General features: G+C 36.9%; 1 protein-coding gene across 1 annotated transcript in view; it reads right to left on the bottom strand.

Moving 5' to 3' along the window:
* Positions 1-401: 401 nt before the first annotated feature.
* OCA2 (OCA2 melanosomal transmembrane protein) overlaps positions 402-17,404 on the bottom strand; it is a 192,084-nt gene continuing 175,081 nt past the window's right edge. Inside the window, exon 23 of the mRNA XM_013954085.2 lies at positions 402-947. Coding sequence (XP_013809539.1) covers positions 860-947 — 88 coding nt within the window. The 3' untranslated portion in view covers positions 402-859. The remainder of the gene's footprint in view (positions 948-17,404) is intronic.

Genomic DNA, 17,404 nt, shown 5'->3' with positions numbered 1-17,404 from the left:
CAACGAGAAGCCTGACCTGTTCTGGCAGCCAATTATACAAAACAATATATATGGTTTAACACATTATTATCAGCGAGAACAAAATCAAAGCCAAATTATGATCTCATTCTTGCATATAGCATATTAACCTATTAAAAGATTTAGAGTATTCCATCACAGAAGTGAATTAATAATTAGATGAAAGATGTCCAGTGCTTTCTCACATTTTATGTCCAGGATTTGGTAGGGAAAGGGGCGTTAGTTTGTATTAGGAAAAAAAGCAGCTTAACACTGATTAGAAGCTTCAAAATGAAAAACAAAACCTCTATACAATGCAATCTCAGTTCCAAAATAATAATTTCTTCCAGAGCACATTCTCAGGAGATGTTTATTTTTAAACATAGATAATGATACATCCTTCGTAGTGTACAGACTGTCTGCTTAGCTGTCTATTATTACAATTTGAATATTAGTTACTTTAATACAAATAGCTAAATACATTGACAAAGAGAAATGAAGCCGTAGAAGAAATTACTGAACATCTGCTAATGTGAATGAGTTTTTCATCTATGACTATACTCAAATTGTGGCAGTACAAACTTTCGGGCACAACATATTCCCTTCTGATGGTGCCTTTTCATCCGCACAATAATGTTATTCACAATTAAATATATGATTCTTTTAATTTTGATTACCTAGTTCTGCAGATTGTTCACAGAACACAAGGTTAAGATTGACCAAAACCGACACTGACAATCATTTTGATTGATACTGTATGTTGGGGTTTTTGCACCTTTTTCCTCCCATGTATCTTCTTAGCATTCTGAGATACAAACTAAATGAAATGGGAAGTTTCTTTGGGTCTTGAAAGTACAAATTACTAAGAGTTCCAACCTACTACGACATGAGCAACAAGTAGATAGCACATTCCAATGGTACAGGACACAATCATCATGGGGAAACCCAACCTGAAACAACAATGAAATAAAAGATCAGTAAGGATACAGTATTTTGTTCTCTAAGCAAGTTATGGAAAGGAAGTTTAACAGTTAGCCTACATGTTCCTCACTGTGAATATGCTTACAGCAGTGCCAACAACCTTGATGTACTCTGAGATTATGACAATGACTAGGACTCTAATATTCAAGTTTACATTTCTACTTCCAGCCTATTTAAAACATGGATGGTCAACATTAGAATAATTTTATTGACTTCAATGCATCTTTTCCAATTTATGCTCAGCATCTAGCAGGTCTTGTTTTTTTCTTTTCCAGACAATATGCAATTGTACAGATAAAATAGCAATTCTTAAAAGTTATGCTCCATTAGAATAGATCATCCAATATGTATCACTTCAGATTAGGTGTATGTCCCTCATATGGTGCTTATAACTTAATTTATGGCTGGAACCCCTTAAATTGTTTGCTTGTAGATCTCTAATCACATACTGCTAGTATTCATCTTCCATACTGCTCACCAGGTTTAATAGACTTGAATACTAATGGAAAAGTCTTAAAAGCTAACATAACTTTGTGGACTGTTGGAAATAACCTCCAGGCAGCTGTAAAAGTTATTAAAACAGTTCTTTGTTTTTCACCATAGATTAAGCTTTTCAAACAATACCCAGATTTTACAGCTTTTTTCAGACTGGCAAACATAGGCAGCAGAGAGTGACAACTGGAAAGGATGTTGCAGGGTTGGCTGAGTCCTACTTCACTAGATTCACAGGTCTTCCATACTTGAGAAAAGAAGGTGGTGAGTTTTCTGAAACTCTTAAAACGTTATTGTATAGTACTCGGGGACTGTGAAGAACCACTGCTGTGATCATATTAGTTTGTTTTATATTACTAAAATCACAAGGAGAACTGAGATGAGAAAAAATCATGGCACGAATGACCCTCTGTATGTAATTGCTTTTGTCAAGGTCAGCCAAGACTTTCAGTATGCCTTATCAAAGCATGGCAATGTTCTCTGAAATACAGCGTTTCATTTATTCTCTTCCTTGAAGTAAGTTCTGCTTATTACGTGTGGGTATATTAGTTGTGCCTTTTTGCCTTGCTTGTTAGGAGGCCTTGAGGAAGTTCCAGGAGCCCATTCCCCTTGGCCATTGCTAATCATAGCGCTAATGGAGAAATGTCCATATAGTTGATGAGGAGGGAACCATTTTCTGAGCTTGTGTGGATGAATAGCTCCTTTCTGTAGGAAGCTACAGCTAGAAGCATCCTCTTGGGCTGTTAGGACTGCCCCCCACTTCCTCAGCATGTGAAACCACATATATAAAATGAAAATTAACTTTCTGATTGGTTGACTGCAGTCTGGCCACTCTCCCTCTTTCTACCTGCAGCTGCAATGTCACTCTAAACCTTGCAATCCTCATGAGTCATGTTTCTTTCAGCACTATTTTGCTGAAAAGCTGATTGATGTAGGCATAGATGTGACCAGCAGAATAGAGGTGCTCCCACCTTAATAGCCACCGTTTCAAGTTACTGACAAGGGGATTTCACCAGGAGCAGGGGTCCCTGCAAACACACAGAAATAAACAGCCCTGACCTATAAAGTTTACAGAATAATTAGGAAAGCAATAAAACCCAAACACTCTAAAGAAAAAGTTGGAATTATTTAGTGAAAAACAAGCCTGTCCATGATGCCTGTTTCCTGGCTGTTCTTGATCCACTATCAAAGTGAGCCCATCTTACATACTAGTAGATAGAGAGGCAAGCCAGGAACAAGAGGAGACCCTTGCAAGGCTGAAAATATACAAAGGACAAGACTGGCAGGGCTGACAGATCTTCTAATTTCTCTCTCCTTGACATCCCCCTGAAGAAGCTGGCATTGCCCTCTGTCCATGACAATATATTGCGCCTGGAGATCTGCCCCAGGACAGTTACAATTTCTGGCTCCAGGGGCTTTCTTCCCCATCTCTCTGGGATTTAGGACCTGGTGTGCTGGCCTCTTCTGGTGTTCTGGTAACAGGTGTTAACCAGTACTATCAGTAGTCTGGCTTCGAAGACATTGATTATTAAGTTTCTATTTGGAACTGGGGAACTGGGTTTGCTCAAGAGGTGAAAAACATGGAGAATTGCTAGAAAGGATCATAAGATTATCACAGCTTTAAAATATTTCCTGAGACGTCTGAAATGCATTTGCAAGTGTTCATTTATTTTTCTTTTTTGTTCAGATGAACATGTATAAATATACTGCAGGTAGGTATTATTTCTTTTCCACATCGACTGGTCAGACCCTTGCTTTTGAATGGCTCATTACTCTAAAGAGCTGAATCATTATCCAGTCACCAAATTATGATCAAGCTGATAATGTTGCAAAATAGGAGAGCTAAAGCTTCCCTTGGAATTATTTTAGAAAAAAAGAAAAAAATAATAATTTGATGGTTAGCCAATTGCTTCTCAGACCATAGTGTCCCTTTCCTACCTCCTCTTAGCATATCTGATCTTTGGTCCTCCCTAATCTCACTTATATAAAAGTGTCCAGATAGGGCAAAAAAGCAGAAACAGTAATGTTTGTAGGAATAAAATAGCGTGGTTAAAAAATCCTCCTACAGACTGCAACATATCTAATGAATGTTCCCTGCAGCTGACTGGTGAACTGGAGATTGCTACAAATCTCATTAAAAAAACAGGCTGTTATTTCACAGAAAACAGAATGTTATTGACCTCACAGTTAGCAAACAATAAACTGGTACTGGGAGGAGTGGGGATAGCACAGATCTTAATCTACACTAATACAACCTAACAAATCTCCCTGGAGAATGCACAGCAGCTCAGCAGTGAATGACAATATAATGCCTTTGTGCAGAATGGCAAGAGGAGGGATGAATCAGAACAGATTCAATGGCTACTCTACCGTTAAAAAGAGAACAGAAAAACTCATTCCAGCTTGAAGGAGGTCTGTGCAACATATGGATGAATTATACAGGACAACGTGCAATCATGTAGGAATTGTAATCATACCCCCACTATCACAGTGAGAGTCAAATGTGTAGCTGGAACCATGCACAGCCATCCTGGGTAGGTACCTCATTTCATTTATTTCTCTTGGATGTTTGCATAGGGCCCAACTATGAAGCCATTATTCTCATTGCATAGATGATTACCCCTTAACTTGAGAACTGAATTTCAGGCCCACTGGTCTGAGCACTAATATAATTGGATTAAATTCACTGTTGAATCTGTGTACCAAAGAGAGGGAAGAGATAATGCTAAGTCAGTGAATAGTTACTGCACAGTTAATCAATTACCTGAATCGGTTCAGTGCATGAAAACTACCTTTTGCACTCCCCGAAAGGAAGATACAACTCCTGTCCCAGGCTACTTACAATGTAATGTTTAGGTACCTACATTTTCTTTAGTTATATCAAACCTAAGAACACATTTTAAAAAATGTAAAAATTACTTCCACCAACTCTCAGCATGCTCCTCAAAGTCAAAAAAGGCAACATGCCATTCAGTTGCTCCTGCCCAGAAAAAAAGGATCAGCACAGATTAGAAGTCATAAAAACTTGCACTAAAACTTCAAATTATTGAGAAACAGTAATTTGCATCCTGGGTATAAAAATGCATTTTTGCACAACCTTGTAACACATCTGACATGACATTTTTCTAAACAAACTAAGGGAACTAAGGACAGATATATCCTGGTTTGGGCTAGTCTTCTATTCCCTCTCCCACACTGCAGACAGGGAGATACGTATGCGCTGCATGGCACAAAAGGTTCGTCTTGACTCTCCACAGGGAGACTGCTCAGGGAGACTGCACCTGAGTTTTCACTGCTGCAGAGAGGAAGCGGAAGTCAGCCACAAGGAATGGATGGATGAAAGGGTCTAGCATTCACCCCACTCTTCCTCCTTCTCTTCTTACTAGAAGTCTACACCTAAAACTGCAGTCTAGATGAAATCACACACCTTAAATATAACAACCAGCAGATATTAGTTCAGTGTGAGATAGTGAGGGCATTTCAAGTGAGAGCCGCAGGGATTTTTCTCGAACGAAGTTCTACTTATTAATAAATTCAGCGATCCACTAAGGAAAAAGCTTGCACCCCAGTACAGGAGAGTCATCAGACTCTGTGGAGAACAGAATTCAGCATGTTCTTTACAGAGTCAAATGAGAATTTGAAATTAATAAGATGAAACTCTGTAAAGGTAAATGTGAAATATGTATTAGGAGAAGTCAAACATGGGCACAAAAACAGCAAGGGAAGTGAAATTTTTTGTTGCTAATGGCCTATTTATTCTTGATCCTGCCTCAGTGCAAGATTTCTGATTCTGTATTACTTAGAAAAGAAGGAAACTTCTGTGTGATTATTCTGGGTATAAATCCTATTTTTACTGCTTGTATATGGATATGAATATCACAGTTTTCTTAGGTGATAAGTTTATCCAATATTATTTGCTAAATAATAATAGTGAAGCCTTCGGGGTCTGTATTTCATTTTCCTGGACTAAATGATCTCTTACAGTTCCTTCCAGCTCAATTCTGTGATGCTTTGAGAAACAGCAGGACCTAGGATATACAAAACCCAAGTTCAGTGCCCCATTCTGCCTGATTTGGGACACAACATATGAAGTGTTCTCACCTGTAGAAGTCATGCATACAGGCACAACAGTCACCGCCTTTCTGACATTTCTGAGTATGTAACTAAAACAGCCTGTGCATCCTCGGGGGATGGTCCATTGAGGAACCATGCCTTCAAAGAAATGGGGAATTATCAGTGGTTCCCAAGTGGGAAAGAGACAGCAGAAATCTCCCAAGATCAAGCCCGTGGTGGTGAAAGAAGCCTGGTGGTAGCCAGTGGGAAGAGTTAAAGCTAACTTCCACTCTCACTTACATTCCTGTGCAATTTAAATTATACCAGTTGGATTTGCATCAAGCTTAACATTTTGCTCTTCTCCCTGCATATCAGTTTAGTACTACAAGTTCTGTAGTTCATGTGGTGTGGTATGGTATAACCTTCTCACCCACCTACTTGTTCCTCTATTATTCAACACAGAGTGATAAAGCATCATTTGCACACCTGAAGAACAGCATGTCATCATAAACAATATTTAACAAAGGAGGGATGAGGGATAATTCCATCTCATTCCTGGGTAGACTCTGATCATATGCAATGCTTTGCTCTGGAAGTTTGATAATAATCACAAGCTCATTCTTAAAACCACATCACAATACCTATGAAAGTAGCCTCAAAAATGAGACCTGAGAAGATACTTAAAGTTATTTCTGAATGAAAGGAAAGTTACACCTTTTAATGAAGTTTCATAATTTGAATTACAAAGTAATCTATTTATATTTCTTTTCAGCACAATATTCATGCTTCTTAATGAAAAGGATCTATCATAACCCTCATGAATTAAACTTTAGAAGGGTGTTTTTTTAATGGAAGATAGGACAATTTTAGTGTGATGAAAACCAGAATCAGCTATTTAACAAAACATATATGGGTCTATGTAAGTTACAGTCTAATGCATTACAGCTCAATGAGCAAATTCTTTTTCTGTACCTCAGCTAGGATTGCGTAAGAGAGTGAAATTCTTTTCTGGGTACAAAGGGGAGAGGAGAAATTTAACTTTATAAATTTAAGACCCGTTTGTGAATACTGTCATTTCTGAAATTCTCCATATTTTTCAGGTCTATCAAAAACAATCTATAAATTATTTCAATTAATTTCTTATACCTTCATACATATACAATTTCAATTAATCTTTTGTACATTCTTAGATGCATAGCTCATTTCCACTGTGATTGTTTGCTGTCAAATTCTCCTATGGAGAGATTCTCTGAAAAGTCTTTATTTTGAATTTTCATCCTAATTGTAGAAGTAAATAATTACTCAGAATTTCTTGCAGCAAAAAAAATCCATTTTTAGTAGCTGTATTGATTAATTCTTTGCTTGTGGAAATTGAAAGGAGAGATTTTTAATTTATTGTCTGACTTGGTCTCAAAGCCACTAGGAATTCTCCTCTCTGTTAATTTCTCTGTTCTTATTACATCTGTAGTCCCTTTCCTGTCATACGATTTCTTCTCTCCTTTTCTTTCAATACAGTCTGCCTTATGTATCTCCTGTCATTTTGGTCATGTGAAACTTTTCATCATTCCAAATCTTTGATATACCGATCCAGTTTACCTGAAAGTATAGGCTTTACTGACTGTTTAAAGAAAACAGCTAAAAATGTTTATCATATGCCTATGACCCCTTCAAATCCAAGCACCTGTTGTAGCTCAGAAAGCAGGTGGCTAAAACTGCCAGTGATCATTAATGCAACATTAAATCGCTATGAATTTCACACAGCCTGGAATTACATAAAAATTACAGTGTGGTTACCTACTAGTTACCATACATAGTAGTTACTGTGTAATTTAAATCACTGAACAAAACCTATAATCCTATTTTCTTCTGATTGCTAAAATTATAATAATTTCTCCTGATACTCTATCTGTTTTGAGTCTATGCCAAGATTTCCCATAGAGTCACTGCCAGTAGTGAACCTCAGATCAGGAAAATGAGATCCTGAGAGAAAAATCAGAGGTATTAAGTTTTGCCTCCTACATTCAAGAACATCCTCCTAAAAGTACTTCACTGTAATCTTAACACTTTTATGTGCAGAACCAGTAATGAACCTTTCTTTGGCTATCCAAAATTCTTATTAGCTGAAGAAAAAAGCATAAACTTTCATTGTAAGATAACAGTTAATCTGCCAGTTCCGCCTTGCAAATTCAAATGACTGTTCACAGAAATATTTGTTGCAGTATCTGTCTAGCTCTTAGGTCTCTGTGGCACAAAAATACAGGACTGTCAGAACAGGTGACTGGTAACTATCCAAAAGCTATTCCTCTGTGGCAAGTCAGCAATCTGATAGGAGACACCTATATGATACACCATGAAAAAATAGGAAAATACATCAAACTCAGTAAAAAATGCTGTAACTGATTATTTAAGAACAGCAGTACACTAATAGTTTGGTGACAACGGCAGCTGACCTTTCTATTAGAAACAAATATGCAATGCCAGTAGGAGATCATGAAATCCTACAGACTCACAGGAAAGAATAGAAACTGAAATACAGGAACTAACTTAAAAACAGAGGTAGAACTAACAGTGACATTTTAATGAGGAAGAGGAACACATCACTGATAAAATTGTGGAATTTGTTTTTTCACTTTTCATGTGCATCTGAACTCTAGTATCCCTTTAAATTGACAAATCAGTATGAATAATTTGAAAATGTGCATGAGTTGTTCAAAACCTTGTATCTAGGTGACAGTGGAAAAAAAAGAAATATAACCTTCTAAATTTAGCCTCAAGGATTCCATGGTGAAGATAAATACACCATGTTTACATGAAAAAGAGAGTGACTTTGGACAAGCTCATTGGTGTCACAGCATGTAAAGGAAGCTAGATTCAGACCCTTGTGTATGTCAGGATGAGTTTTACTGAGTTCATATAGAATACAAGTTCAGATTACTTTGCTTTATACATAGCCTTAGTGGGATGATGTTATAGAGAGACATTCACAAGACAATATCTGAAAAATCTCTTAAATTTAAATCACTTGTTTAAGCAAGGGAATAATCCCATTCCTAACTTAGCATACATGATTAAGTGTTCTGGTGGATGAGGAGTCAAACAGACAAATCAAGTGACCCCACGTATTTCATCTGCAGTCTCTCCTGGAAGATATCCAAAGGCAGGAAAGCCAGTGACACAATTACTTGGTACAGATTCCGCTGCCTGCCCATCTTTGCTGCACTAACAGGAGTTTTGGCTTTTCTGCATCCACACGCCCTGTGGCATGAAACATCTGACAGGGTCACCAACAGGTAAGTCACTGCTTCAAGTGAAAACATAGTTATTCCAGACGTGAATGATCCAATTATCCAAAGCAACTCACAGGAGTGCCCCTACTCCCACAGCCTACTTTCTACCTCACTACTAAAATGTAGAACCAAACAAACATGTTTAACATCCTAGGCTCTTCCTTTTCCCACAAAGGCTTGCACCAGGGAGTGCAACACTCAGCCAAGGTGAAAACACAGAGCAGAGGACCCTCTAGAGCTGAGGACAGCCAGCTGAGCCTGCTCTCACACTTTCCCTTTCTTGAGATCAGTGTAACTATTAATTACATGAGAGAAAATATCAAGTGGCAATGACAGCCTAACACAGCCAATTTACATAGCTGAAACCATCTGTCCCATGACAGTCTAGGGATCAGAGACCCTCTGTTCCCAATTTTGCATTAAGTGGGCTGATGTTTCTGTAGTTTCCAGAAGAAAGTAATGTCATACACATTAGTAAAACAGTCTGGCTTCTAGGGGCGCTGATGGGACCAAACATATACTTAGATAAAGAAAAAGCAGACTTTGCAAAGTCAAGACTATGACTATTAGTTCTTGTTCCCATGGGGAACTGTACATTCAGACTTTCTATATCATTACAGCTTTAAATACCTAATCAGAGCAATCCAATTTTCAGTGTTGCTGAATCTCCTGAATTTAAAAAAAAACATATTTTTCTTTTAAAAATAGGCAAATGCTCTTGTGTGCTAGTAAGTTGAACAATATTTATATTTAACCCAGAGTGCCAGTATTATATTAAAATATTGAGAAACAATTGATATCCTGTGAAAATAAATATTTTCAATACAATAAGATAAACACTACAATCATTAACCACTTAAAAAAAGAGTTTAGGTTACACTAAGTTGCTTTCCAGATTCCAGTCAACTAACTGAAGTAATTTGAAAATACCTTTCCACTTTTTTGTTCAGATTTTTCCCTTCAAAGATAATCTACATTTAACTCACCTCTGTTTTGCTTTGTTTTGTTTCTAAGCCACTATAGAAAACAGAAGAAACACACAACAGACTAAAACTAAAACTGTGTGCCATTATTGCATTAGTTGTTTTACTTTCTATCATACATATGGTCTCTTTAGAGATAAAAAGGTCCTTCAAGCAATTTTACTAGACAGCTTTGTACATAAGCAGCTTTCAGTAAGTTTTAATACTGCTAAAATCTACATATTCCCTTAAAACCTAAATTGCTTTATATCTACTCCTTTTCAGCAATTCAGTCTGGTATAGTCCATTTAACAGAGTATATTTTCCCTCTTTTCAATCAACATATACTCCCAAGAAACATACAGTACACAAGGTTAAAGCTCCAAAATGAGCTGTCAAAACTATGGAAGTTTATAATCAAAGCAATAACTCCATTCTTTGCCAGACAGTGTTATTATGACTATTTGAAAGTGAGTGATCTTATATGCTATATGTTGGCAAAAAGGAATATGTCAAAGACTGAATTTTAGCTCCATCTTTAGTCAGATGATTATTCTCATTTTTGCAATGTAACATACCTTTTTTTCTAACATTTGTGCTACAAAGAGAGACCAAAGAATTGCAAACACGATATTTATTGTTACTGCCTGCCAATGTGCAGCTAGACAAAATATTTACAGTTACATTTACTAGAGCTGAGCTAAATTCTGTAAATTTAAATTTGCACACTTTCTAGCAAATTCTACCTGTAAATTTAGTTTAAACAGTTTCAGTTCACATGAGTTTCTGGTCCGTTAATGAAAAAAATTAAAGAGAAAAATTGCCAGGACTATTTGAATCCCCAAATAATCCCTGAAAGTCCGTTACTTAGTGATTTAATATGAAAAGTGCTGGAGGCCAGAGTAGGCCTTCCATTCACTAAGTATTATGGGAACATATTCTGAATAGACATACTGGTTCTCTTACTGACTACTGAGGAAATAAACTAGGACCTGCCATGATCAGCTGTGGCATAAAGGTTCAAGATGAGCTGCTTGTGATTTTTTGTGTTTATCACAATTTCATGTCACCCTTGGATGTATCATCATGTATCAGCAATGTATTTGCACTCCGCATCCTCCAAGGAAACCCCAAAGCAAGTTTAGTCCTCAATTTGTTTCTTCTAGTTTTGTTATAAAAGCTTCACCTCCTTCTAAAATTTAGCAAGTGCAAACACATGAAATTGATTCAGCTCCTTGGGAAAGCCATATTTATTCCTCTCCCATGAATCTGTGTGATGAGGTATTGTTGTGAATCTAAGGGTAAGAAGATTAATATCATCATGGAAAACTAGAAAAGAAAATCAATGAAGTATGTCTTCCACAATAGTACTTTAAGAGACATGAGTCTCATGTACTGATTACAGCATTGGTACAAAATCCCAGTACTCCTTGTAGTGAACTGTTCTCATTAACTGTTTTAATGGTTCTGATACAAATATTCAATTAATGAAATGGGTTAATGCAAAACTAGTGAGATTTACAGTGCAAAAATGAATCATTAGGACTGATGAAATGGGTTTTGCAATGTTTAGAGTTACTGTTTCTATATTTTTTTAAATATTTAATATAGTGGAAACTCATTTTTCCTTTGATTGTTATATGCTTCTGACAAATCAAATATAAGGTTTACTGAATACTTTTGTGGTAAAATACCTTATCTCAAACCTTTCTGCTATATAAGTTTCTCATAATACAAAATGAGCCTATAAAAATGTTTCTGATTACATTATTTTTCTACATAACCTAAACAAATGGATTTGTCAGAAATTAACTGTGATTTACTTTAGCTCCCACAGTTTTTCGAATTAAATAACCTTTATTGAGTCTGTGTTAACTTGCTTTCTCTCAGTCAACTTCCAGGATTGGAAGTTGCCTAAGTGTTGTTTCCATGAATGTCTTTCATTCCAACCCTCACAAAAAGTATCTTGCGGCACTTTTCTCAGTCTCATTTTTGTCAGTATGCTCCTTTATTTTGATTAAAGCTCAGGATAAAAGGAAAATGACATTTTGCAGTAGAGATTAATTGGTTAGTTCTTCAATAATTTCAACAGAGCATTCTCAACTATTATAAAAGCCACAGATTGTGCCAAAAAGCCAAATGCTACATAAGAAATAATATGATCTGTCACATTTCCCTTTCATTTTTCCCCCCATTTAGAGATTCCCAATCATGCATCATATGATGACAGAAAATTTATGATGGGTGTTAAAGCAGTATACAAGGACAAAGGCACAGAGTAAGTGCATGACATAGCTAGAAAAATAAAGATTTTAAAATTGCATTTTGAATGAAAAAGTAGAATCATATCTCCTGTGCACTAATGTTAATTTTTCATTATGGACTCAGCAGATGCCTTCTGATAAGAAGTTATCAACATTATAAGGCCAGTAAATTTTCCATCACAAACCCCATGTTTCAGGAATCCACCCAGCCTAAGGCAGGAGCAGAGGGTGGAGGTTCTCCTTCGAGCACAGTGCAGTTGGAGGCTTCTCTCCAGCCCACTATGAGATGCCAACTAAAAAGGAATAATCGGCCAGCTGGATCCTCCCAAGCCCTACGCAGTGCCACAGTGCGCTGCAGTGCCCAGTCCCTCCTGCCCCAGTAGAGCCACAGACCTGCACTGGTGTGCACTGCCCCTATAGAGAGCAGAAGGGAGTCAGTGTGTCAGGAGGATCAGTGGGCTGAATCTTTCTGTTGAGGTGCTTCTCTCTTTCTACCAGCTGTGAGGAAAACTTTCATTAACCTCAGGTCTAATTTTAAGTGCAGTAGCAAACTAAGGTTAAATAAAGTGAATGTTGTTGCACAAGTTTCTCAACAAGTTAAGGCTCCCATGTACAAAGCATTAAACAAACATATACTATATGAATATATATCCCCACAGACTGTGTTGCAAATATATACCAACAGCCACGAACTGCTTACTACCTGAAAGAGAAGACCTAACAAATGGACAAGATAGAAAGTGTGTAGTATGGAGGGGGCAAAAAAGTACCATTCGTAGGATGTTTTAACTTAGGCTAGCTACATGACCAGTTCACAGAATTGCAAGTCAATCAGAAGTGCTGACTGTCTAATTATTATAGATGGCAGGTAACCTTTAAGGTACATCAGTTTGAAAGGTCAGAACTTGAGAAAACCCAATTCTCTACTCCTAAAAATTTATGCCTTAAATTTGCAGGAGTTTTTTGAGAAAGACCACAATAGTTCCAATGTGGTCCTCTAACACATTTTATCATCAGTGTTATTCAGGCCGTTCAGTGTTATACAGTCGAAACAAGGATTACAGAGAGATTGAAATGAGGGAAATACAGGAATAAAATCAATAGACTTTTAAGTATTATAAAGGCATTATACTTATCTTTACATTTTTAAAAAGTGGGTGAAAACTATGCTCAGTTGCTTCTCTAATTTCTGCCTCCCTCCTCCCATCTCTGTCTCCGCAGTGGAAGAGCTGGATTGCTGCTCCAGGAATGCAAGTATGTGTCAGCCACCCACCTAGGAACTGCTTCATGGTCCTAACCTTAATACATAACATGACACAGAGGAGTTCCCCATCAAGCAAGTTATGCTGGAGAGCAGATGATCTGGGCCAACCATTTATATCAAGGCTGCATGTCCCTCTGTCTTCCTCCTTTATTGCTTTAGTTGTTTCATCTTCTTTTGAACAGCTGGGTCTATCAAATGGTTGGTTAAATGTCGTCAAGTGATTCTGAACCATTCCTAAATCCCATCACAGAATCACATTATTATCTTTATAAAAGATCAGGATCATCGTCTCAGTTATGTTTACGTCTTTTTTCATTTTAGTGTATTGTCTGAATTTGGCCTCTTCAGCTAAGGTCAACAGACTTTTGAATTTCCTATCTTAGAAGCAGAAGGTACAGTGGTGCATGCTGATGCATTTCAGCAGTAGCAAAGCGGAACAAAGTCTTAAACAAAAGCTTGGCACTAATACCATTAATGCGCTAGAGCTGGCATATGAATATTTCTTGACTGGCTGGAATAGTTTAGGGATTATTTTTTCCTTTGCCTTTGGTATTTCTGATCTTTATATAACTTCCATAATATCAGGAAGAGTTCCTACCTGTATAAATGCCACTTAGTTTTAAGTCTTTTAAATTTTTTGTTCAGCCTTCGCTATCAGAAGTAGTAATGAAAAGGCTTAATAATGAACAAACCCAGGAAAAAAACAAAGATTTTAAAAATTATTTAATAGCTGTATGTTACATGTTTCTATGAAATTAAAACAAAACAGAACAGAACCCCTTTGCAAACTTTCCTAGGACTTTTGTTTACTAAATTCTTCAAGGCGAGCAGAAAGAAATGGATCCCTAACAAAAAAAGTTATTAAAAAGTTGAAAAACCTGATTTACTTTTCAGGAGTAGGTTTTGTATTTTCCCCAGAAACAGTTCTTAGTCACTATCAGTTTAAAATTAATGTGATTACATAACCATTATCATTTTAGCACATTGAATTGCTACATACCAGCTTAAAGCTCCAGTGTCCCTATTTACATACCCTCACTGAAGGTGAACAACTGCAAGTGTTGACCTGGAAGTTATTATTTACAGTTTTAATGCTGTTTAAATTAATACAATACCCTCAATATACTGAGTGCAAGCATAATTAGGAAGACATTGATTTAAAAAAATGTATCAAAAATCGTTGCTAAGTTCAATAAATAAGCAAAGAACACTGTAAATACTACCACAGCAGTAAATACTATCACACCTGTTATGTGAAAAATAATTTCTAGTTTACACAAGAAATTGAAAATGTATTTACAATTTTCTGAAAAGAACTACTTCCTTCAAGCAGTTCTCATTTCAAGTAATACTAAGAAAATACCCATTAAATTTAACTCCTTCTTTCTTTGGATCATATTGTGAGACACCAGGATAGTCTTTGTTTGATATGTTATTTAGTGACAGAGGAAAATTCACCTCCCTAGTTCTATCAAAAATATTAAATTATTTGAGAAAATAAAATGCCGTGTAAAACTATGGTCAATTCCTATGCAATTCTGAGTGTCTATTTATTTAGGCAAGCAGAATGAAGCATGGGAAAAAGCAAGCTCAACCTCAGGAGAACTGATAAATCCTCTCTCAACAAGGCTTATTAGTCAGGGTTCATATGGCAAATATATATAAGCTTCATATTGCCAGTGTTCACTTTTCCGACATTACATGTCTTTTCCTGCCATTTAAGTATCCTTTGTGTTTGATCTCATGCAAATTGTTTTTCAAAACTATGTTTTGAGGTACAAAATTTCTCCAAGAAAATAAAGCCAATCCAGCACTTTCAAGGATAGTTCTGGTAACTGCTGAAGTACATTATTTAATTAGAAAATCATGTTCTCAATTTGATAATCTTTGAATGAGAAGACTCTTGTTCAGCAACTATGCTGACTGCCTAATCTAACTGAGCATGTTGTAATTAACTGGAAACTTGGCACTTAATGTAACAACTACATGAAGCTGCAAAAAAGTAGTGATTTGCTGGATAACAAAAACTATTTAAACCAACACATATGAAATTACATATGTAAGAGTTCAAATATGTCTTTCTCAAAACAAACAACTATATGTGAATTTTATATCAACTACCAGGTGGAATAAAATCAGAAACTGATTAAAACTTTGGCTTTTTATGTCTCAAAGTCAAAAAAAACACAGAAATGAGCAAGCATTTTACTGATTCTTCTTTTCTTACAATCATCTCTACATGGCTCAGCTTGTTCCCTTTCCAAACTCACCTTCTTCCCATCTCCCATCAACTCGCTTATCCCCAGCTTCACACCAAAAGATACACAGGCAGTTTGTCAGAACAGAACTATTTTCCACCCTGCTGCTTACCAACTCAAACTCCATTCCTGGGCACAATGGAATATACTTTCTGCCCCATACTGAAGATAGCAGTGGGCTCACACCTCCCTGTACAACAGTTTGTCTTCCAGTAGCCAAAAAGGTCAGTGGTGGCAATAACCAGCCAGGAACCAGGATTTCGAGATTTGTTTCTCCAGCTAGGGAATGCTGTCCAGACTAAATGCTGTCCAAACTAAAGTAAGAAAGAAGGTTCTCTGTCCGATCTCAAAATCATGAGTCAGACCTGGACTCACAATATTGTGCTCTCATTTCGGGGAGTGGTAAGGTCACCTACGGGTAGTAGCTGGAGTGGTAGTAGTGGAGTGGTAGGCCACCTACTTGTTTGTTTAAAATCCAAAGGCACAAATGATCAATTTATCTTTAAGTCTAATGAACTATAAGCAAATGAACAAAACACACTCTGGGCAAATCATCTTACCCACATTGCAGTGGCATCAGTTCTTCATATAGAAGCTCTTGGCCACAGTCCTTCCATGTTGATCATTCCTCCCTGCATCTCCTTGAAGCTGTGTGCCACTCATGATTTACTGCCTGCTGTTCCCCAATATTTGTATTTAACTTTCTGGCACTATTTCCAATAGAGACCATTCCACACCCTCTATTGCCTGTCTCACCACAACTCTCCTTACAAAGGCAGTTCGTAAATATGCAGGAAAGGAATACATGTTGTGGGACACATCTGTACGGAGCTAAATCTGAGCTACTGGTCCTTCTCGGACCTTCTTTGTTTGACTTATTTTAGATGTCTACATTAGGAAATGAATCACCTTCCAAAAGTTCTTATTTCTCTCTATGGACTATAATGAGAGCTGGGAGTGACTAGTTCAAATACAGACATCAACACTGCAGGTAGGAGAAGTCACGTGAGATGAATCTTGCCTTTCTGGCAAGCAGCTCTGTGAACATTGGAAAATGATGAAGCCTTATTTCCTACCAATTTGTGTCTTAAGTTTGATTGACTTTCTGTCTAAGAAGTGGCAAGCTCCAGCTAAAGCTTTTTTTCATAGTTTACAATGATGCTCTCCTGCATGGATTTTTCAGTATGTAAAGAAGTGTGGGCTCAAAATGCACACTCTCTCTCAGTGGGAATACTAATAGAGATTCTTTTCCTCTTCCCTGCCACCAACTTTGATGAAATTTCAGGAATTTTAATTATATTTGAGAAATCAACCCCTCCCCACACATTCCTTTTCCCCTGTCAAACATGTTTGAAGTTGATAAGCATATTCAGAAGTTATTAGGTGGGAGACACACAGACACATTCACAGCAGTATGACTGCACAGGAAACCAGATGAGAAGTTAGGCTTTGATGGAAAGAAAGGAACAAAAAGCATTTCAAAAGTATTCTTTTTTTTGAAACGTGCTTCTTGTAAGTAAGTAACTAACTGATCTTCAGTTGTACCAAAGGCTTACCTTGATATAATTCAGGAATGATTAGAGAAAGGGAACCATCTTTGCATGGGCTTACATTATATAGTTCTAGTCTCCGGCTTATTATCAGAATGCTTATGGGATTGGGAAGGTAATAGGGAAGAGAAAGAAATGTGAAGCTAAAAGTCAGCATGAATTAGCATACATTTTTATTTGAAATTTCATGTAATCCCTAGAGTTATTAAGTTAAATATACAAACCAAAATTCAGTTATTAAGCTATAAAAAAGAAAAATTGTGATCCCAATTCAGCTGTAATTTTCAGGGCAATCT

Source organism: Apteryx mantelli, chromosome 1 (assembly GCF_036417845.1).
Source record: "Apteryx mantelli isolate bAptMan1 chromosome 1, bAptMan1.hap1, whole genome shotgun sequence".
NCBI classification, from domain to species: domain Eukaryota; kingdom Metazoa; phylum Chordata; class Aves; order Apterygiformes; family Apterygidae; genus Apteryx; species Apteryx mantelli.
This window is presented reverse-complemented; position numbering and strand designations above follow the sequence as displayed.